This window comes from Aptenodytes forsteri, unplaced genomic scaffold (assembly GCF_000699145.1).
Source record: "Aptenodytes forsteri isolate BGI_AS27 unplaced genomic scaffold, ASM69914v1 Scaffold151, whole genome shotgun sequence".
Classification (NCBI taxonomy): domain Eukaryota; kingdom Metazoa; phylum Chordata; class Aves; order Sphenisciformes; family Spheniscidae; genus Aptenodytes; species Aptenodytes forsteri.
Genome location: NW_008795939.1, coordinates 5392612 through 5414946, shown reverse-complemented (window position 1 = coordinate 5414946; position 22335 = coordinate 5392612). Strand labels below are relative to the sequence as shown.

At 40.0% G+C, this 22335-nt stretch overlaps 1 protein-coding gene across 1 annotated transcript in view; it reads left to right on the top strand.

Annotated features, from left to right (window-relative positions):
- TRPM6 (transient receptor potential cation channel subfamily M member 6) overlaps window positions 1-22335 on the top strand; it is an 82221-nt gene that overhangs the window by 36013 nt on the left and 23873 nt on the right. The window contains exons 14-26 of the mRNA XM_019473646.1: window positions 30-170; window positions 1920-2054; window positions 3107-3387; window positions 4458-4686; window positions 5284-5439; window positions 8187-8321; window positions 9348-9476; window positions 11550-11801; window positions 12768-12942; window positions 14550-14664; window positions 16459-16658; window positions 19005-19137; window positions 20889-22024. Of these exons, the coding sequence (XP_019329191.1) occupies window positions 30-170; window positions 1920-2054; window positions 3107-3387; window positions 4458-4686; window positions 5284-5439; window positions 8187-8321; window positions 9348-9476; window positions 11550-11801; window positions 12768-12942; window positions 14550-14664; window positions 16459-16658; window positions 19005-19137; window positions 20889-22024 (3217 nt within the window). The remainder of the gene's footprint in view (window positions 1-29; window positions 171-1919; window positions 2055-3106; window positions 3388-4457; window positions 4687-5283; window positions 5440-8186; window positions 8322-9347; window positions 9477-11549; window positions 11802-12767; window positions 12943-14549; window positions 14665-16458; window positions 16659-19004; window positions 19138-20888; window positions 22025-22335) is intronic.

Genomic DNA, 22335 nt, shown 5'->3' with positions numbered 1-22335 from the left:
TGAAATGCTTGTGACATTTGGTGTTTCAGAATACCATTTCCTTGGATTACAAGATATCACTGATTGATATTGGGCTGGTGATAGAGTACCTCCTTGGTGGAGCTTATCGGAGCAGCTACACAAGGAAGCACTTCCGAATTCTCTACAATGATCTCTACAGAAAACACAAGGTAAGTTCTGTGAAGTGGCTACCACTGGTCACCAAGAAAAGCCAAAATGTGACACCTGAAAATAGCTCAGGTTGTCACTGTGGTTTGTCTGAAGAGGATCAGTTAAATGTATGCCATGCTTGTCTGTTTTATGAATCTCTTTGCCAACTCCGGAGAGCTTATAGATAAAACAGACAAATCCCTCCCCAAACTACTCCCTGTCCCCCAAGACTACCGGTGATTGTTAAATTAACTATTAGTTCAGTAAATTTACCTTTGTGTCTGGTAGCTGGGATGTATTCTTTGTCTGTCATCCATCAATAAAGATCGACAAGACTGTACCAACCACCATTTTCCCTTCTGTGAAGCAGTTGCATGTTTCTGCTCTTGCAACTTGAACCACATCACAGAAATACTGAATTCAACAGGCATTGAACTAGACTTAGAGCATGTCGGCATGGCACAGTGAAGAACAACATGGAGATCCCTGACCCAAGTTTTGAGCAAATGTCTCACCTTCTAGAAGCAGCTCAGTGCTAGTGGTGCATCTTCCTGCGCAGGCCAATGAGCTGTGTTTGCCTGGCGGAGCTTTTTCTGTGATGCACTGGTCATCACAGGGGAAGTCTTATGCTGGATGTGCTAGGCTGCACCCATGGTGCAGTGGCTTTGTGCAGGCAGAGGGTTGTGCTCGGTACATGCGTGCCGTTCTGCACCTTCTAGATGCTTAAGGTGTTTCACTGTACGGCATAGCATTGTGCCATGTCTGCGTATCGGTAGCATCACCTCTACAAACAAACAAACTGCCTCAGAACAACAGTGTGTGAACATACTAGCACTTTCATTTTCCCCATTGACTTTCCAAAACCAGTAACTTGAAAACAGCCTAAACTTCTCAATGAATTAGCCGAATATCATTCCCAACATGACAGGAGGAGCAGATTTACCGCATAAGAATTCTCCCCAGTTTTCGGAGTAGAGCTGGACTTTGATTAAAGTACTTCCATATGTTAAAAAGCAAACAACAAAAACCTCTCATCCCCATGTACTGCCTTCATGACTAATAGAAGAACCTCAGGGTGATCAGGGAAAATGAGAAGAAATAATGAAAACTGTTACTTGGAGTGAGTAGAAACACAGAGACAGAGCTTTCTGTGTGTCACTGGCTTAATACAATGCTTAAAAAGAGAGATTTGATCAGTTGTAACACTCTTCACTGTATCCTCATGAAATATGACCTTAACAGGGATGAGTGAAACTACGTGATCATATAACTAGGAACTGCAGGGAAGAGTGTTAGTGATTCAGCTGGTAACATTCTTCCCTCGCAGTCAGCACTGAACAAAATGCCCGGGGGTGCTAGACATGCCATTCTTCAGAGGAAATAGTCAGCAAAAAGTTCATAGAACTTTTGTCTTTTAAAGGGCTTATGGCACTTTTTATAATGGTAGGTGCTTGGAAGAGCTTCCAGGTTGGGTGATTCCAATCTGGTGCAAGCCCTGTTGTTGTATTTGGTGGATGCTATTGGGGAAATGAGTATTTTGAATTTAGAGATTCAGAAAAATATTTGTTTTTTTAAAATTAGATGTGAAACAGGCTATTTTTTCCTTGATGGTATAAGGTCCAGTAATAGTTATAGTGATTGCAGACTCACTAGTCTTTGAATAACATCAGTTTCTACAGGCACCATTGCAATCAGAGGTACGTACAGGCAAACTTCATCTCTAATTTGCATTTCTCTCCTTGTGTTTTACGATATGCCTTTGGATCTAGAGAGTGCTCTCCAGCTTTTCTCAGAGCCTGTCTCATTCCCTTCATCAGAGTAATCAGACAGGTAGCAGAATGGGGTCTGCTGAAAGTACTTTGCATTCTCAGTTCTTCAGAACAGCACAGCCTTACAAATACAAGGTAATATAATTGCTTATTCTAGACTTTGCTTAGGACATATTAGGCTGCTAATCATTTTATTGAGAGATTTTAGATGTATGTTGGTCAGGCTGTTAGTTATCATAATTCTACCTAAATTCCAGTGGAAGCAACGTTTTACTGCTCACTGTTCATGAAGTACAGGTCTTGCAATTTTAATGTTGAAATCAAGCTCAAACACCTCCTGTGATACTTTTTAACTTTCACCCATTTGTTGCTAAGGGCTTTCGTTCACTGAAATGTAGTATCACCAAATTTCTGAACATCAAGCATGGGTAAAAACTCTTCTTATGTGGAAGCAACAGTGGGAATTCTCTGACTTTCCTGATGTTTTCTCATGATTGCTTATTAAAGTAGCTACAGTAAGCCTGCTAAGAAGAGATACAGTTGTGATATCTGGAAAATGATGACAGAGTATTTTCTTTCAAAGAAAGAATGATAAAAAAGCAAAGATCGCCACATACATATATCTGATAGACAAAACATAGACTGAATTTAAATGGCTTTATTGGAATTAGTCTGAACCAAAATGAACCCATTATAGCACTGAGACAACCTCACTTATACCAGCAAGACTTTTTCTTTGCCTTTAATGGAGAAATGTCCAGACACGAATGTATAGCAAGTTTACATTACAAGTGTAGCAGACAGTAAAAATCATCTTTAAGTATCACAAGTCCATAGTGTATGTTTCAGTCTACTGGTTGCTTTTTCTCCTGTCGTGACACAAGAACAAGAAAAGAGTGAAAATAGGATCTTGGTATCACAGGGTTTGGAGACTGCCCAACACTATGGAAGGGGAGGCTATAAATGGCATGGGTACAGAGCAAGGAGTGTTTTTCCTCCGCTAATGTTACCAGCTTCTTAGCATTGGTAATCTGAATGTGATCCTAGCTGGGGTTTATGACTTAAATGTATATAACAATCAGATAGTTTGCTACTTGCAATTCAGATTTGCATGCAGTTTTAGTTACATGAATCTGAACCGCAACTGTTCACTGAGGGTTTTTTTTTTTTTAAAAACAAATTTATAGGAAAGATCCACTGCTTTCCATAAGTGTAAGAAGAAATCAAAGGAGGATATAAACTTTGCAGAGAACTATGAGTCATCTGGCTTTATCTACCCCTATAATGACCTCCTGGTTTGGGCCGTATTAATGAAAAGGCAGAAGATGGCAATGTTCTTCTGGCAGCACGGAGAGGAAGCCATGGTCAAAGCCGTTGTGGCTTGTAAACTCTACAGGGCGATGGCACATGAAGCTAAACAGAGCAACATGGTGGATGACACTTCAGAAGAACTCAAGACGTACTCAAAGTATGAGTTCTCCCTTTACTTCAGTTAATAAAGTTCTGCACTAAAGAATGGTTAGATATTTTCCTAATCCACTAAGAGTTTGTAAGGTTAGTGGTGCCATGGACTACGGAGTGTAAAAGAAATACTTTCAGCTGCCCACTTTTCATATTATATAATGGAGTTATGTATTGGTGTGCAGTCTAGTTGAGAGTTAAAGGAAAGCTATTAGCATGTTATCTAGTTGCATATTTGAAAATTAAAATATAGGTGAGTAATGCATGGCTCACTGTCTACTAAATGGTCAAGTGGAAGACTGAAATTTCCCTTACAGCTTCCCTTCTGGTTCAACTTGTTAAAAAGCCATATGGCACATATGTGTTGGACTTTTCAAATCTGTAACATGTGGTAATGAGCAAACTAAAATCAGTGTTTAAATCCTGCTCTGTGTAAGACCTAAAGAAAAATGTACGCTGAAATAACTGAGTGAATAAAAATGAAGTGGACCAAGAATTTTCTTCAAGTTTGTAGTTTCATGTTAGTATTTTCTGGTAGTTTTTCTTGTTAATGACATGTTGTATGCCTTGTAGACATCATGCCTCAGATTCAGAGTACAGTAAGATGTACTGTCTTGTTTTGCATGCAGCTCCAAAGCTTAATTTAAAGGAAGGTGTATCTTCCTTGAGGAGGCTTCCCTACAGAGATCTTTAAGAGCCAGTGTAAAAGAAGAGGCTTTTGCAACTGCCTGCAGTGCTTGCCCACAGTGGTGATGAGTCTGTTGTTGAAAGAAATACACAGAACTTCGTAGGGTCCATTTTGATTGCTGAGTGAGATTAAGAACACAACAAATAAAAAAATAGAAAACAGGATGATCCTAAAACTTGTGATTAGGACTAAATAGTTAGATTTACTCCTCAAATTATTTTTCACTAGATATATTGATAAAGCAACAGGAAAAATGGGAGAAGGCATACTTACTGAGATTGTTAGCTGAACTTTAGTTAATGGAGTTTTCAAACCAACCTCTTTGCAGCAGTGATTCTGAGTTTTGACTGATCCCTGTTATATTAACTGTTAATTCCTTTCTGGTCTAGGGAATTTGGGCAGCTTGCCTTAGATGTCCTGGAGAAAGCATTCAAACAAAATGAGCAGATGGCCATGAAGTTGCTGACCTATGAACTGAAAAACTGGAGCAACTCAACTTGCTTAAAACTAGCAGTGTCTGTGGGGCTGCGGCCTTTCGTATCCCATACTTGCACACAGATGCTGCTGACCGATATGTGGATGGGCCGCCTGAAGATGCGGAAGAACTCCTGGTTTAAGGTAACATCACTCTTAACTTTTTCTGAGCATTTAGATGCTGTTCAGATGCTTTATACATGTCTTTGTGGTTATGAATGTGTCTAATGCAGCTTCAGGCAGATATGCTTAAGCATGGATTGGAATGTGCATGTCTGGGAGAGAAAGAAAGGCGGGGAGGGAAGACAGTACTTGCTTCTGTTTTACTTCTTTGCAAAAGCCGCTGTGGGTTGACATCAGGAGAATGTGTTTTGTGAGGTTTTTTTTGCTGTTCCCATTCTCTTAGCACCCTTCAGTCTCTCCCCACCTGCTCTCACTGCCCCACATTGCTAGTTCTCCAGCAGAGCTGCTGATGGGAGGAATGCCCTCCGGACATAGGGAGCAGTATCTAAAGTGTCCCCAGATACCATTACACTCTTTAAAGCCACAAAACAGTCAAGAGCAACACACTTCTTCGGAGACTGTAGGAATGTGATACAGAGATTCCCCGCACCAGTGGCTCCCTCCCTGGCCAGTGGAATTGCACTGGGTTTGTGCTGGCACCATGCATGGCTGACTATGGCCTCAGGTCTATGCTATCACTGCTGAATTAATTTCCTGAATCTTGTGTCTCTCTTTTAGGTCATTATGAGTATTCTCCTGCCTCCCACCATCTTGATGCTGGAGTTTAAAAGCAAGGCAGAAATGTCTCATGTGCCTCAGTCTCAAGACTTCCACCAGTTCACATGGTATCATGGGGATCAGAGCCCAGCCAGCTCTAAAGATGCCTTGTCTCTGGTTAGTTTGTGATGCTCAGTCATTTGTGTGTTAGGGTCTGTCTGTTTATCACAGTATAATCCTGAGGAGTGAGAAGGTGGTCAGCTGGAAGTGTTGGGGTTCAGTTCTCAAGAAGTAGGGGTTTGATCCCTGGTTTGGTTACAGACTGAAGTGACCTTGGACAAGTCACTTCATCTGTCCTGGGTGTCACTTCTGTACTGGTCATAATGAGAAAATCCTTCCCAACCTCACAGAAGTATAATGAGATTATAATTATCTGTCAGTTACACAGGTATTTTAGGGCACAAAGTCTATTCAATCTGCAGATAAATACCTGTGTAATCTTGTATACCAAATATTCTAAGAATGGTGTCATATAATACACAAAATCACATCCATAAAACTCAATTCAAGTTGCCCAGTTGAGCTGTCCAAAGCAGGGAAACAGCAGAACTGAGGCAGTCCAGGTCCCGTCCTTTCCAACTCACTCCTTCCTCCTGCCCTGCCTGGCCAGCAGCCTCTGCCCTGCATCTCAGACGCAGCCTCTCCCCCTCTCCATAGCCATTTGCTTTTAGTCTCTCCTTGAGATTTTGTTTCCTGAATTACATCATAGCCCTTCCAGAGGTCTAGCTCCTGCCCCCCTCATTGAAAAACAGGGTTTCTCTACTTCTGCATCGCTTGAGCCTAGTAGAGATGCCATTTAAAGCACAAGAGAAGCACTGTGCTTTTGGTTTAGTCACCTGAACTGAGTCCTGAAACACTCTGCAGGGACCTGTGGTTGCAAAAAGTCCTTCTTAGGCCTGTCTGTGGAGAGTCTCTAGCATAGGTGAAGTCTTTGCCTTTTAAGATCTGAATTTCCCCAGACTTCTGCTAGGCAGAATTGCCTGTCCTTTCTTTTTCTCATTCTCCACAAAGCGTTCCTTGAACTGAAAATTTCCAGAAGTTTTCAGTCTGAGGTAGACACGGAGAATTTCCATCCAAAATGGTAAATACTGGTGAGGTGCTAAGCAATGACAACAGGATTGTCAAGTGAGAGCTCTCAGGCAATCTTTTTTGCTCTGCTCTGTTTATCTTACAGCAGATAAGCATTGTAGATTGCTTGGGACCTTCACAGTTAACTTTCAATTTGTGTAAAATAAAAGAGAGCGGATTGTTGTTGAGGGCTGTTGCAGCAGCGTGGTAGGCCTGTCAATGCCACACTTGTGTTTTCTCTCTCTGATGCAGAAAAATGCTCAAAGCCATTATCTCCTGCAGTGCTGTCTAATATAGTCAGTTCAAAAATGCTTTTTATGGGCTTAGGTAACAGCTATGGTACAAAGGACAGGACAATTGTAATTATTTGCAGCAGGACCACCCCTGCAGTCTGGTAGAAGGCAACACAGCAATGTGCGTAAGCACTTTTCTGACGTGCCTCAGACAGGGCTGCTTCCTTCCTATGCTAGCAATAGGCTTAACTTCTGATTTTATCTAATATAGAGTGTTGTTTAAAACAACAGGCCAAGCTACTGCTTTTTCTTAAATACTCTGGTATGAAATATTATAGAAAAACACACAGAACATTTCAACAGTGTACATGTGCCATATAGAGCATCTTTCACACACAGTCATAAATTCCAGTGACTTGCTGCAGCTAGAAGTTGCACTCTTTCAGGGGACAAATTCTCTCCTTCATCTTGGAGGTTCTGATGTTAATGCATTGGGATGATTCTGTATACCAAATTCTCTGGTTTAGCACTTTTCTGAGTCTAATGTGATGAAAAAAAATCAGTTTTCCCCTGATAACCCAAGGAAATGTTGTGTAGTAGGGATAAATATGTCACATAAAACATGCTATACTGCAGATGCCTAGTAGCAGTGAGTGTTAGCATTGATATTAGCCAAAGCAATTGGCCAGCATTGAAACAAAACTTAGCAAGTAGTTTGGCCCAGCTATTAGCTATTTATAGTTCCCCCAGGCCTCTCTCCTTCATCTCTGAAAACTCCTTTCAGCACCTTCTGGTTTTGTCAGTTGCCCACTGCTGTGTGTATGCAGCTCTTCTTAGGCTTCAGCGGCAATCAGATATTTCTACTTTCAGAGGGGTACTCGGGCAAGTGTCAAACTCTGGATACAGAATCAAGTGTGTTTACTTTTTTGTTTTTTTGTTTTTAATTTACTGAAGATAATAAAGAAGCTATCTGTATTTTTTGTAGGTAGATCTTTATAAGAGAGTGCTTATTTCATCCTCATCTTCTAATCAGGCATACAGTACATCAAAAACAGCAATTAAATTCTGTATTTAGAATTTCACTGTGCTGACATTTTCTGTGCAACTGTATACATGAGCACAAATGTGATGCTCATTCCCTTATTTCAGAATGTGCCACAGTTGTCATTGGAGTTCTAGCTAACACAGTTATGTCATACTGGAAGTTGTTATTTATCTGTATTTCACAGATGGGGAAAGTGGGACACAGAGTGGTTAAGTGACTTTGCTTAAAGACTTAAAAGAAATGTGTGGCAGAAACAGGAGTGGATTCAGGTCTGCTGATGCCCAGTCCACTGCCTGTAGTCATAAGAGCAAACTCTAAATGAGTATTTATAGTGGAAAAGTGTGCATGTTAATTATTGCAAATGAGATGATTGTAACCAGACAAAATGAAGGTACAGTAATGGTTTGTATATTCAGAACAAAGCTTAAACATCTGTGCCTGTCTTCCCTCTAACATGACACAACTTTGCAATCATAGACCATGGTTTCTTACTTTTAAAATGCTGTTTCCTTTTAAAGAAAGATTATGATGTGGAGAAGGTTGCTCAGAAGTCTGATGAGAGCCAAGTGGACGGTGGACAAGGAAACCTGCCTGGCACTAGAAAAATCTATGAGTTCTACAACGCACCAATTGTCAAGTTCTGGTTTCACACGGTTGGTCATCATGCTAGAACTCGGATTGCCAAAATCCTCCTTTGATCCGATCCTTCAAGTACCACTTGCTGCTTTTACATCGCCTAGCATGGATTTGCAGCCACTTAGTGGTGGGGGTGGATGGGAAGACATGGGAATATTTCTCTCACAATTAAGTGAAAAGTTTTTCTGCTAAAATCATGCAGCTGCATTAAAAAAAAAAAAGAAAAAAAATTATAAGGAACTAAAGAAAAACCTGAGCACAGCTTTTTACAGTAGTTAATTGCACATGTAGAGATAGCTTTGAAGCTGGCCTTAAATACCTTAAATAGCTCACAGAAATTCATGTCCCTTTCTTTAGGAACTGTTTCTGAAGGAGTGAATATTAATCTGTAGGAGATAATTTGCTATAGAGAAATACGCATTTATTAAATCAATTTTAGTAACTAACCCTGTGTCAGTAGAGTTTAGGATATTTAAGATCAGGCTGCCTGTTGGGTCAGACCACCATGTACATAAACTGTTAGTCCTTTAACAGGGTGTTGTTAACTGCTTTATAGGTTGTTAATCTATTATCTCAGATATGTTTATAGTGTGTTAAAATATGTGCTTTCCACTTGATAATGTTCTTCCTGTGTTTTGGAAGGCACTGATTAACCAGCAGTGATTCACATAGCTTTGAGAATGGTTACCTGCTCCTACAGAAGGTTAGGATAAAAACATAGCACTACTTTTACATTCCAGTAACAGTGTGCAGATAAAATAGTCTGTCTCATATATGGGTTTGGGGCCTAGGTGAACATGTGCTGCAATAGTTCGTCTTCTGCTCCCATTTTTTCAGCACTAAAGCACCGATTTCCAAATGATGTTTAAGGATATTCCCATAAAAAATACTTCGGAGAACTGGAGGAAAGCTTTTGGCCTCAAAAATCTGACAGTGCCCCAGTAGTTTGAATACATATAGTCAGGCTAATCACCTGTTAATATGTTCGCAGAAATTTGTTAGAGATTTTTGTGCATATGGATTATATACCATCTGTTTTGTAGATGGCGTACATGGCATTCCTCATGCTCTTCACTTACACTGTGTTGGTGAAGATGGAACCAAGACCAAGTGTGCAAGAGTGGCTTGTTATCATTTATATTTTCAGCACTGCTATTGAAAAAGTCAGGGAGGTAAGATTTTCCATTTGCACTTCTCATCTATAGTGGATATATTATAAACCAGAGAATACCATAAACTGAAGAATGCCAAATCCTGCATTCTTTTTGTAGAGAATTTAGCAGAGGAAAGAATTATACAGGGCATTTATTTCTGAGAAGTCTTTTTATTTGAAGACCAGTACTCGGGCTTTGAAAATGCATCTTAAAGTTTGTCCTTAAATCTCTATTTTTCTGTGTAAAGTCAGTGGTAATGTGCAGGTTGCTTGAGAGTGATTGTGCTGAATTGCGATTTGGAGCCCCGATGTAGGCACCTGTTTCTTAATTTTTTTGAGTGGACCATTAGATTTCTTATAACGAATCTGGAATTTGTCTTTGATATTTGAGTTTACTTTGAGTGTGGACGTTGTTGTTGATTAATAGGTGTTATGTGTAGGATGATCTATGGCTTTCCATCAAGTCTAACTGACCAACTGATCAACTTTTAATGCTGGACTCATTGAGCATGGAAAAATGATATTCCAATGAAAATTAATCACAATTATTGGCAGTTGATTAGATCTGAGCTTCTGAACACAACTTGCACTCCAAACCTGAGGTTGGGGATAAATGCAGCTATGTATTTCCCAAATTATTGCATCTGATCGGACATATCTTCACTGTAGAGTCGGCACGTAGTAAACAATAGTAGTGTGAATTGTCTTGTATATGACATTTGAAATGCTGTACTTTTAGAGGAATAAAACTGCAAAAAAGCAGTCACACTTCTGTGTGAAGGATGCTGTTCCAACAGATCACTCAGAAGACTGCGACATCAGTACGAGAGGTGAAGGATTTCAAGGGGCAGCAGAAATGCTGGGAATATATTGAAGCTTGGATAAACATAAAAGTTCTGTGGCTGCATGAGATAAAATTAAGAAAAATCTATGCAAGGATTGTCTAATTGAGAAAAAATTTGTGAAATAGCAAGCACTTTGGAAATCACTGTTGTGCTGTTGCATTGTGTTGATGGTGGGACAGTGGAAACATCAGCTCTTCTTTCTAGCATTAACATTCATTGGAGACTTTGAAATTCATGTCTTCTACTTGATTTTCTTTGTCCATGTACTAGTTCTGGTCTGCTGGCAAAGACTTTGTAGGACACTGTGTCTTACACGTGCAGCTAATTAACTGCTGAGGGCCTTGTTATATATAACTGCAAACCTCTATTTCTCTAGATTGTATCAACTAATTGTTAAAGCCTTAGGCCCTGATCCTGCAACTAGTTCCTCATGTGAGTTAGTCCAGCTGAATTTAGTAGGATCACTTGTTTACATTAATGTGTTCATATGCGTAAATTCTTGCAGGATCAGGGTGTAACATTTCAAAATCTCTCCTTTGCTTGGTACTTATCAGTATGATCTTACATAGCACTGCATAATTGGCCTCACTTGGTCAACGTGCAAAGGTTTTATTTATGGCCTCCCAAAGATTCCACTTCACACATTTGCTCAGTGAAGCTTAAAATCCCTTTGGGGCACCTCACAGTTCAAGGAGTGAATGTTTCATTCTTTACCTTGCTAGTTGCCAGCACTCCTTTTTTTAGCATGTCCTTGGTGGAATACAAGGATCGTTCTTTATATTTTCAGTCTGAAATAAAAGGCATTATTAGTTATTTTCCCATCAGCAAGGTTAGGTTGGTACTTTGCATGACTTAGGGGCTTTTGAAAGGGCTGTTGCGGGTCGTGACCATTCCTCTAGAAAATGCTCGTTAATTTATAATGATAGGTATGCATAACAGTTCTATACTGGCTGCTCTTTTCTGCTGAGGAACGTGCTCTTTAGTGAATGGGTTCAGGCTCAGAATCCATTTTTCCGTAGGAAGAGCTATCCTATTTGGTGTGGCATACTTGAGCAATACGACACTATAGATTAAGTACAAACCTTAATTAATGGTGAATGGCAATATGCAGTACACAGGCCTGCAAAAAGAAAAAAAATGATACATTCCCAAATATCATGAAACAGTTCAGACAGAAAAGGTTATGGAATATATCTGTGACTTTAATGGAGTTTCTTTGTTTTTTTTTCTCCTCACATTCTACTCAGGTATTTATCTCAGAACCTGGAAAATTCCGCCAAAAAGTGAAGGTGTGGATTTATGAATACTGGAATTTTACTGATTCTATAGCAATCATCCTGTTCATGATTGGTTTTGGCTTGCGCTGGTCCGACCCCCCTGTTCAAACTGCAGGGAGGCTACTTTACTGCTTGGATATAATATTTTGGTATGCTCGGCTCCTTGATCTTTTTGCTGTAAATCAGCATGCTGGCCCATACCTGACAATGATTGGGAAGATGGTAAGTATTATGCTTTGGAACAATGTTTTTGTAGTTAAGGCATCTACTGAGGAATGTGTAAAGGTCAGAAGTGACAGAAAAGAATGATGGTCAAAGGAGAGGTCATCTAACAATTCATAGTGAATGTATTACCTGAAAATACCACTTTTCTTTTTCTGTTTGTGAGTTGACTGACATAATCAGATTTCCTCTCTCTCTCATTTATTCATTATTTGAATTTATTCACAAAAGCTATTTTTGCTTCGTTCCTTAGAGAAGGGTTGCATTTGAGTTGAGTTTCTGATCCAGCTTGATAATAGGAGAAAGAAAAATCACTGTCTCTTGCAGTTGGACTCACTACTATAGATAATTCCCCTAGCTCTTGGAAACTGTCTCATTATTATTTTACATTTTGATTCAAATAATTATATCCCATTTTAGCAGGCAAAATTTCTCTGAGATCAAAGTTAATTTTTTTTCTCTTTTGGTATAAGAACTGCTGCTGAACTGCTGCCTAGTCTTGAGGGACATCTGCAGATTCCCACTGTAATTTCCCTCGGTTATTGGGAACTATCTTATTAATACTTTTATATTCTGTCTTGCATAGTAATTCTGATTCAGTGTTAGAAGGCAAAATCATTTTCACTGCTATTCCTTGCTCTCAGTTTGGAAGAAATGCCACTGAGGAAAAGCACCATCATAAGGTCTCTGCATTTTTCAAATCTTGCTTAAGATCTTAAGAGGGACTTGAGAGGCAAGTAGGACTTGTGGCCTTTTTGGTCCAGGACGACTTTAACTTCTATAAAATACTTGGGTAGTCCAGGTCATAAAACTAAGATATTTTTATTTCCTCCGGCATATTAGATTATTAGCCCTGTTTTTATATTCTGATTTGTAAAAGCAGTGATTGATACTCATCTCTAAAATGTATGTCTCCTTTACATATAATTAACAGGGCTAATTCTTTCATGCAAACATGTCTTCCAGACAGCAAACATGTTCTATATTGTGGTCATGATGGCCATAGTCCTGTTGAGTTTTGGAGTGTCACGAAAGGCAATCCTTTCACCAGAGGAGCCTCCTTCTTGGACTCTGGCACGAGATATTGTATTTCAACCTTACTGGATGATGTTTGGTGAGGTCTATGCTGGAGAAATAGATGGTAGGTAAATTTCACAGTACAGCTCAACAGCTTAAATTTAATATGTGCAGAAACATGTCCACTTTGGCCTACTAGAGTTTTGACCACATATGGAGTCTGTTCTTTCTCAAACAATTTTGATTCCAGTGTATATATGTCCTGTATGAATAAAGGTGAGAATATTATTTTTTTTGTTAAAAATAAAGATTAAGCTTTAAAACCTTCAAATTTAGCTTTTCAGATTAAGTATATTGCAAAGCTTATAGCAAAGCACATAGGACCTAATACTAAGCTAGTTCATGGTCAGGGGATCTGGCAGTGAAATGAATTTCCAATTAGGTGAATCCAAAGCTGCTGATCTCTTGGAGAAAAGACTACAAAGTTGCCTTGAAGGAAGAAAGAATAAAGGGAAAACAAAAAAGAAAAAATAAGAAAGGAAAATTATTTTTCACCATAATAAGTAAGAGTTACCTGGCATCATTCTTAAGCAGATAAACCAATTGAACATATAAAAAATAGAACCAATCAATGTAAATAGGAAAAATGTTATATCTTGATTATGGCTTTGACCTTGTCTCAGTAAGAGAGAAGAACCAGGCGCTCCAGGAGATATATCAGCATACAGATGGAAGGCACTCTCATGCTGCTAAGTGATGGGTACAAGTAAAACAGTCCCTAAAATAGGAAAGTAGATACGCAAATAGATACAGATATTTAAGATACATAGTTCAGCATAGACCTGATTCATTAAAGTAATTTAAGATGTTGCATCCATTATTATTGCTGAAACAGTCACATGATGGCTATGTATTTTGGTTATATAAGTGAAAATTCTTTTAATGAAAGCACACTGTTAAGTTTCACAGTTTAATCCATTTAATCACTTATTAATGCTAAACCTTTAGAAATTTGACACTTCCCAAATAAAGCTATGATTTCTGTAATGACTCTTTATGCTGTGGAATATGTCCTGAATTTAGGGCTGCTGCCTTATAAATGTGTTTTAAAATTCCCTCAAAGGTGTAAAATTTGATTAAAAATTATAAAGACTGAAAAGTATTTATTTTGACAATTTACAAACATTAAGAGGGATCCCTTAATTTCTATGATTTGTTGCTTCATTTCACAAATATTCATAGCCATATATCCTTTTGCACGTGAGTTAATATGATCTTACTGAAGCTCTAAAGGAATAACACTCCAGTACTGATAAAGCAACCTTTGTGCTGTATCCTTTTCACAGTGGAGTCAGTGAAAGCTTTGCTTTAAAGATCAAAGATTGGGATTTCAGTTTACTTGAGTGTGTGCCATCTCCCAAATACATTTCAGCTGCATCATCTTCTCCCTTAACAAAAAGTCGGGGTGACTGGCTTAAGAACTGATACATATGAAATGCTGTCTACAGCTTCTGAATTGCAATGGAAACTGTAGGGCAGTAGCATCATGAAGAGGTCTCAGATCTCCTTTACATGGAGGTAGACTTTTTAGTTGGAAATTTAGTAATGTATCTCCGTGAAAGTAACAAAGACTCTTCTGTTTCTTGCTGGGGCAAATGAGGAGCACATGCTATTGCTGTGCTCTGCTCTGATTTCCATGCTAACCATGCTCTGTATGTCCTTCACTTTCAGTCTGCGAAACCAATGAGGACTGTCCTCCTGGCTCCTTCCTCACGCCGTTCCTCCAAGCTGTCTACCTCTTTGTGCAGTACATCATCATGGTCAACTTGCTTATTGCTTTCTTTAAGTAGGTACCATGGTATATTGCTGCAAAAGCAAAAGCAACTAATAGATGTTCTGCCAACACTTCTGCAAAAACCTTTCACCAAAAATGCCCCAGCAGGGGCATGTTGATGGTGGTTGTTACCCCACCTTCCATGGGGTCCAGTGAATAAAAAAAGAATGGTGGAAATAAGAGGGTGGGAGGAAGGGGATGGTTAGCAGACACCTAAACTGTTTTGCCATTTAAACACAGACTCTCTGAAAGTGGACAACTCCAGTTGGCAAACAAGCAACATTAATTCAGCTCTGAAATAATTTGTCCTTTGTCCCTAGAAGTTGTATTTGTTGTGCTGAGAGCCTGTATAATGTTCATCATAGGGTAGCCCAAGATTTAAATTGGCAGGTAAGTGGAGAAGGTATTCAAGGGAAGAGGATAATGACTTTGTAGGAGCATGCTCTTCCTTCGGGAAATAATTTGAAAATTCCTGTTGTTTGGTGCAATTTGATATGTTCTAGACTGAAATCTAACTGTAGTGTTTTTCACTATCTGCCTTTTAATGTCTGCTGCCAGAGTAGGAAGGCTCTTTACAGTAATTCTATAGTAATTCATAGTAATTCTGTAGTAGTTAATCAGTGTCTTTATAGTAATTCTAACCTTTCAAGTTTTAACAGGGAAACTATAGTAATTCAGGGTAATTCTGTAGTAGTTAATCAGTGTCTTTATAGTAATTCTAACCTTTCAAGTTTTAACAGGGAAACTGTTGTAGTGGATCCAGTTCTGTAAATATTAGCAAAGAGCAATCTAACCCATGTAATTAATTATTTTTTTCCTAGAGTTCTAGTATTTCTGGGGAAGAAAAAGTCAGCTGTAGGTTAAAAAAATTTCAAATGAAGAAATGTGGTGATTAATATTCAAGAAAACTGAATGATCAAAACTCATTCTATTCCCACTTCCAATTAGAAATCCCTTTCGTGAAATTGTGGCAAGGCATAATTTTTTTTTTTTAATACACAGCTGTGAAATTGTAATTTGAATTATTTCTAGATTTAAACCTTCAGCAATGATGATATGTTAAATCTTCTGCCTAGTGATTTGATTGTTCCAGAAGTGGGACCAAAAATGGGTATGAGCAATATATTTAATTATGCTCCCAGAAGCAAAGCTGATGTTTTTGTAATTATATGCTGGATGTGTGGTATGATGCTGCAACTGAAATTACAGTGCCAGAGACCACAAAGTTGCTTTCCTGTACTTGGGTCTATGATAGTGGATACAGGAAATTATTCAGTGCAACAACAGTCACGTTTAGTAACATCATGGCTCCAAAGAGTACCCTGCAGAAGAATTGCTTGTGTAGCTGCTTCTTGCAGCAAGTATTTTGTTTAGGGGGAGTGCACTGAGAAGCAGCAGAACCGTTTTGTTAACACTCTTGCCTTATCCTGACTCCTACATTTAATCCAGTCCAAAGAGGCAGACAATGTTGAATTCTCAGTTAGGCTATGTATTAAAGTTTAAATAATCTGGCTGAGATTTCAAAGCCACTTCAGGGATATTTTTTGCCCAGTCCCCATTAATGTGAATGGGAATTGGATCTCCAAATCCGTTAGGCAGCTTTGAAGATCTCATTCTCAGTGCACTAGCTGCAGGCACATGCTGCTGCTTTGTTAAATGAAAGTTGCTAAGCTGATTTACCTCACTGGAGGGATGGGACTTTTCTTCAGTGTCAAATTAGATCTGTAGACAAGCATCTTGTGCTGTCTTGGGAATATTCCTCACGGGAGTGTTTTACCCTCCTTCCCCCTCTATCTCTCTTCTCAGTAATGTTTATTATGATTTGAAATCCATATCGAACAAGCTCTGGAAGTACAACCGGTACCGCTACATTATGACCTACCATGACAAGCCATGGCTGCCTCCACCTTTCATCCTCCTGAGCCACATTGGACTTCTGATAAACCGCATCTTCCACCATCGGCCACCAAATGAGCTGGATCAAGAGGAAGGCGATGTTGGACTAAGTAAGCAGAGCTAAGCTGGGGACGAAAATAGCTCATGAGGAATGTTTTGCTAGCCTCCCATCATTTTGTAGCTCAGTTTGTCCAAAAAAAAAAAAAGAGATTCTCTGGGTAGGAGGCTGGTTTTATTTGCAAAACTGAATTTAACCTGCCTGCCTGAGAACTCTTGTAGGAAAAAGCAACTGGGGGAATGCTTTGCTTTGTATTCGGCTTTTGCTCTGCTACATACTGTGCATCAGTCAAGTTACATCACAACTCCAAACTGAAATAAAGGGACAGCAGCTTTTTCTGTAGGATAGAATAGGCTTATTTTGAAAGAGAGTAAACAATACTAGAGGTATACATTTCTGTACATTTGTCCTGAAAAGACAAACAAATTCCTTTTTAATTGCCCAGAGAAAGTAGCCGCAGAACTCGAAGACAGAGGAGATCCAGTGATGGCAGATGCAGAGAGAGAGCATAGGGGCCTCCCACCTCCTCACTACATCCTTCCCTTTGTGTACTGCCTCATCACTGCACCTTAACCCCACCTCCTTCACCCTTCCCAACCTGGACTTCTCCATCCCAGGGTCCTTCCTAATGCCTCTTTAAGATGATGCCAGTTCCCTGTCCCACTGTCACCAGCTCCTGCAGCTCTGCCAGGAGCAGCCCTAGCCATTGCGGGGACGGGACCACAAGATGTTGGGATGGGAATGAATACTCAATCGTGGGGCTTGGTGGTTGGTAGGGTGAGGCAAGGGAATGGGGAGGAGGAGAGACTGGTGGCTGTAACCTTATCTAAAAAAACATTGGGGAACATTGGCACATGGTATTATACAGCCTCATCCTTTTTGGTGCAACGTACATCCTTGACACCTAGTAAGAGAGGTGAGCAGACCCTGCCTAGGTTATGCTTCACTTAGGATTTTCTCTGTTGAACGTGAATCCCTGAAGATACCTGGCACACTCACAGGTGGTTACAGAGTTAAAAAATGGGCTTAACTAATCAATGCTGAGCCGCTTTACTGCTGCTCCCAGGCTCAGCTCCTCCATCATGACTGGATACATCAGCCTGCCTTTGAAGTACCACTGCTTATTTTATATGCAGGCATAGTATAAGTCACTGACGTTGCATAGAGGATGTCTTGCTTGTAAGGTGCATTAGGCACAAGAAAAACTGAAACGCTGCTTAGCACATCTAAAAGTCCTTGGATAGAAGAGGGCTCATGCGTTGCGTACACTTCTCTCAGAAAGGGACTTTTTTCCTGTTTATGTACCTTTGTGTCCCTTTTCTATATGCCTGTGCATTGCTTGATAAGTTTCTTCTACTTAAAGTTTGGTGTGGTTATAATTAACTGGTTTTAGCAATGAGGATCCAGTGCCACCCTGTGGAAAATCAATGAAAATACCAAGATAGAGTAAAATCTTGGAGGCAAGAACACAGGTAGGTTAGGGGGGAAAAGAGCCTAGGGAGGTGATCAAGTCTCATTTGGAGTGAGAGGGGGACCCCAGAACACTGCGGGGGGCTTCCTTGCTGAGCTGTGTGTTGCAGCCGAGTACTACACACTTGCAGCAAACACTGCCGTGTCGCTTGGCACAGATGCCCCCCTAGCAACTACAGTGAGGACTAGTATGTGAAAAAGGAAAGAAAAAAGGAGCTTGGAAGATGGGGAGTTTGGATCGGAGAAACAGCTTACCACCGTATGCATTTCTTCATACTGACTTAAAAGCAATCTGTTCTCTCAGAAGTCTTGGTGTGCTAGAAGAATGGCATCATGAGAAGCCCAGTCTGTGGAGTTTTACACTTTTGAATGTGTTCTTTTTCACCCAGTAATCTTGCTTAATGTTTTATACATATGAACACATGAAGCAATTAGGTGAAAAAAAGCTTTGTAGCTTTGAGTATCTGAAAGGACTGTAAATTGTTATAGGTGACTAGTCCTAAAAGAATGCCTGGACCAAATTATAGTGAAATACTTTTTAAGTCTTACATATCTATATCTAAGTCTTGTGAGTCACACGCTATATATATCCTATATAGCAAAATACAGGAAAAAGTTTGGGAGAAAATACATCTTTATGAGCAGCCATTTGCGTATGTACTTTTGAGGCTTTAAAAGGGAGTGCACTGCAATTTTTGTCAGTGTGGTTTTGCTGCCTGTCTAAGGAAAGACAAAAAACATGTTTACCTGTATGTGGCATGTTGAGTCTTTATATATAAGCCCAAATTAATGGAGTTAGGTCTAATTAATTCTTGTCAAGGGAGGGGGAGGAAACCTGTTCTGACAGTTTTCTTTTTTTCTCATGGATGCTTATAAACAATTGCATTTGTCAGCATGCTTCATACTGTCTCCTATCTCCTTTGTTCAGAGCTGTACCTCAGTGATGAGGAGTTAAAGAAACTCCATGACTTTGAGGAACAGTGTGTGGAAAAATACTTTCATGAGAAGAACGAAAGCCTGAGTTCCAGTGACAGTGAAAGGATCCGTCTGACAACAGAAAGGTGTGTTTTGCTGCAGATTTGTGCTCTTTGTATACATTTGTCATATAAAAAGACTTCCATAAGCTAATGCTTTTGGCCACTGTGAACATGAGGAGCAATAACATGCACAGGCCTTGCTAATTTGGTGGAAATGTAATGTGCCTGTTTGAACTGCATTGCAGGCCTGGCTGGGAAGCCTTGCTGGCAGAATTGCATCCCGAGATGTGTGCAGTGTGCAGGTGGTTAAAGTGGTACAGTAAGATGTTGCTCAGTTTCACTTTTGCAGACCAGGTAGCACCACGAAAACATGCCAGAGTACAGCATACAATACGTATTTTTATTTAAAGGCTTAGCAGTGTAGGAACACTGTGAGAATATTGCTTGTGATTGAGTATAACTGCTGTTTACAGAAATAACCATATAACCATTGTAGCATTATCTGCAATGTAGTGTCTTGGTTTGCAAAATGTCAATACACAGCTGTCAACGGGGTTTCAAAACTCTCAGTATTGGCCTAATTTAGCTCTCTATTGAAATCAATGGCAAAGCTGCCATTAAGTTTAATGGGAAGAGTTAAAGAAAGTGAGCACTATAAAGAGTCTTACTGAATGCCAATACTGATCTCATCTAATAGATTTGTTTTGCCTAGAGAAAGATAGCCTCTTAATCTTTGCCTGTTCTTAATCTTATTTTCTGCATACTAAAACGAAACACACAAGCAAAATGAATGTCCCCTGTAAAAGAAATAAAATAAGTAGCTTTGTTCAAAAGCTGCAGAATCGATTACAGCAAGAAGATTTCGTTTAGTGGATAAATATAGATCTGGAAAGGAATTTTTTTCTGAGTGCAAAGGTGAGACACACTTCACAGCATTGCATAACATTAATACAAGAAATTAATTTAGATGAATAAAATATTTTGGAACACTGGTCTTTGATTTTATTCAGCTATTGGTTAAATACTACATCTTTTAGTTACTCAGTGACAAGGAAAGGAGCAACTTGTGCATATTGCATGCAGCTAGTGTATCATTGTCTTGGTGATAGAGCATCAGAAAGAGTATCTTCAGGAAACACTAAGATAATGATTTGGTTAAAAAGATATCGTTCCAGGCCAAGAAGTTCTTGCACTGTTTACTGGGGATTTGAAGACCATAAAAAAAGGCTTTGCTTTTTGGGCAGTTGAATTGTGCCTGAAGATAACTGATGGCATCAGACATACAGAATCTGTTCCCAGAGGTCAAACAGGTTGTTGGGAAGATCCTTTTCCCACCAGTCTCCAATATTTGAGAAATGCAAGAGTATCTGTACGTTTGTGTGAGCCTTGTCCTTCTCAAGCTTGCACAAGAAATGTAGAAATGCAGAACGACTGGCTGACAAGGAGTGTATTTCACAGCATTTTACATTTACAGCAATAGCCAGTGCAGCATTTCCAAAGCTGTGTCCTTCTGTCCATGGTTTAGTAGTTCTATGGCAAAGAATGGACATGAGTAGGAAAACAGCAGTTTTTAAAATAGATACCACTTGAGCAAAAAGCCTGTTCCCTTAAAAGTCACTGGCTGTTGGCCCAGTAATCTGAATAACATGTTGTAAGTTTGGATGGGTTTTGTCAAATATAGATATTCATGGGAATTGAAGTCATCATTAAAAAAAAAAAGGGCTGTTTGAAACACTGACTTTTTGAAATGTGTTAATGGCTTCCTTCATCATCTGGCAAACAGAAGTAAAGATCTGTGTTTTGGTATTTTAATTGTCTTTTCTTTTTCCACCTAGAGTGGAAGAGATGTTTCTGCAGCTTAAGGAAGTGCATGAGAAGGTATTTTATATCAAGGAGTCTTTACTCTCCCTGGACAGCCAGCTAGGACATTTGCAAGACCTGTCTGCCTTGACAGTGGACATCCTGAAAGTGCTTTCAGCTGTAGACACCTTGCAGGTGGAAGAAGCCTTATTGGCTGACACAAAACATCGAACCTGTAGGAAGCTGCCCCATAGCTGGAGCAATGCGCTCTATTCCAAGACCTTGAGCAGCCTGGAGTGTTTGTATGACAAGAAGTACCACTACTACAGCATGCCACCGTCCCTCTTACGGAGCCTGGTAAGGAGTCAGTGGCCATCAGACCACGTATTGAGGACCGAGACTAACAAGGTGGTAGAAGACAGCTCTCGAAAGATAGAGATAGAAAGTGACACACTCACTTCGGGAGTATCCTCTGAGATGAAGTCAACCCCTAGATATGGACAATTTTTGTTGGTGCCCCCTGACCATCAGGGAGGGTCTTTCTCTGAGGATGTCACCTTGAATTTGTCCTTTTTAAGCACTCCTGCCAAGTACAGGGACGATGCATTCAGAGATGAACTGCAGAGTAGCATTGTGGTGCAGCAAAACTTGCGGAGTGTCAGCCTCATTGGAAAAGAGCCAGAAGATTATCAGTGGAGCCAGAGAGACTTTGTTATGCATTTGCCATCAGAAAAGACTGATGCCGTAGAAGCTGATCATCCTCTTGGTCTCCAGCCATCGCTGGATATTGAAGAGAGTGCAGCACCCTCCTGTGGTGACAGGGAAGAAACTGAAGGTGGTTATGTGAACTGGGGATTCTCTGAAGGTGATGAAAAAGGGGTTTTCAGCTCAAGGAAGAAACAAAAGAAGGCCCTGTGCATACATTCCACCTATAATCGTGACTGCAATTGCACGGGTAGTCCTCCCAGGCATGGCCAGATAAGAGAATCGAAGTCCTTCTCCTACAACTCCAACAGGTCACGTCACAGCAGCATCATCTCTCAGAACAAGCTAAAACGCAGCACCTCCTTCTGGATCAGCCCACTCTGGAGGGACTGGAGTTTCTGCAGGAGCAACAGCTTACAGTCCCCTAAGAAAGAGAAAAGAGGGAAAACCTGCAAGGCCATAGGTGGTAATTATAAAACACTACACCTGTACAAGTATCTTTTACTGGGGAGCCCAAGACATTACAAAAATGTTTCCTTTGCACCCAGGAGGTATTAGCTGCAGTTGAGGGTAGTAGCAGAGAGTCCAGAATTACTCCTTCACTTTCTTTGTGCTGGGTCTGACTGCTGTAGGGAGTTTCTGAAGTGTGAGTTGTATCCAAGCTGCACCACACCTGTGTGTCAGCCACCCTGATTCTCCCCATCTTATGGGATCCCTATGGCTGTGGCTACACAGCTGGTGTGACAGAGGGACTGTGCTCACTCAGGGGAGGTCTCC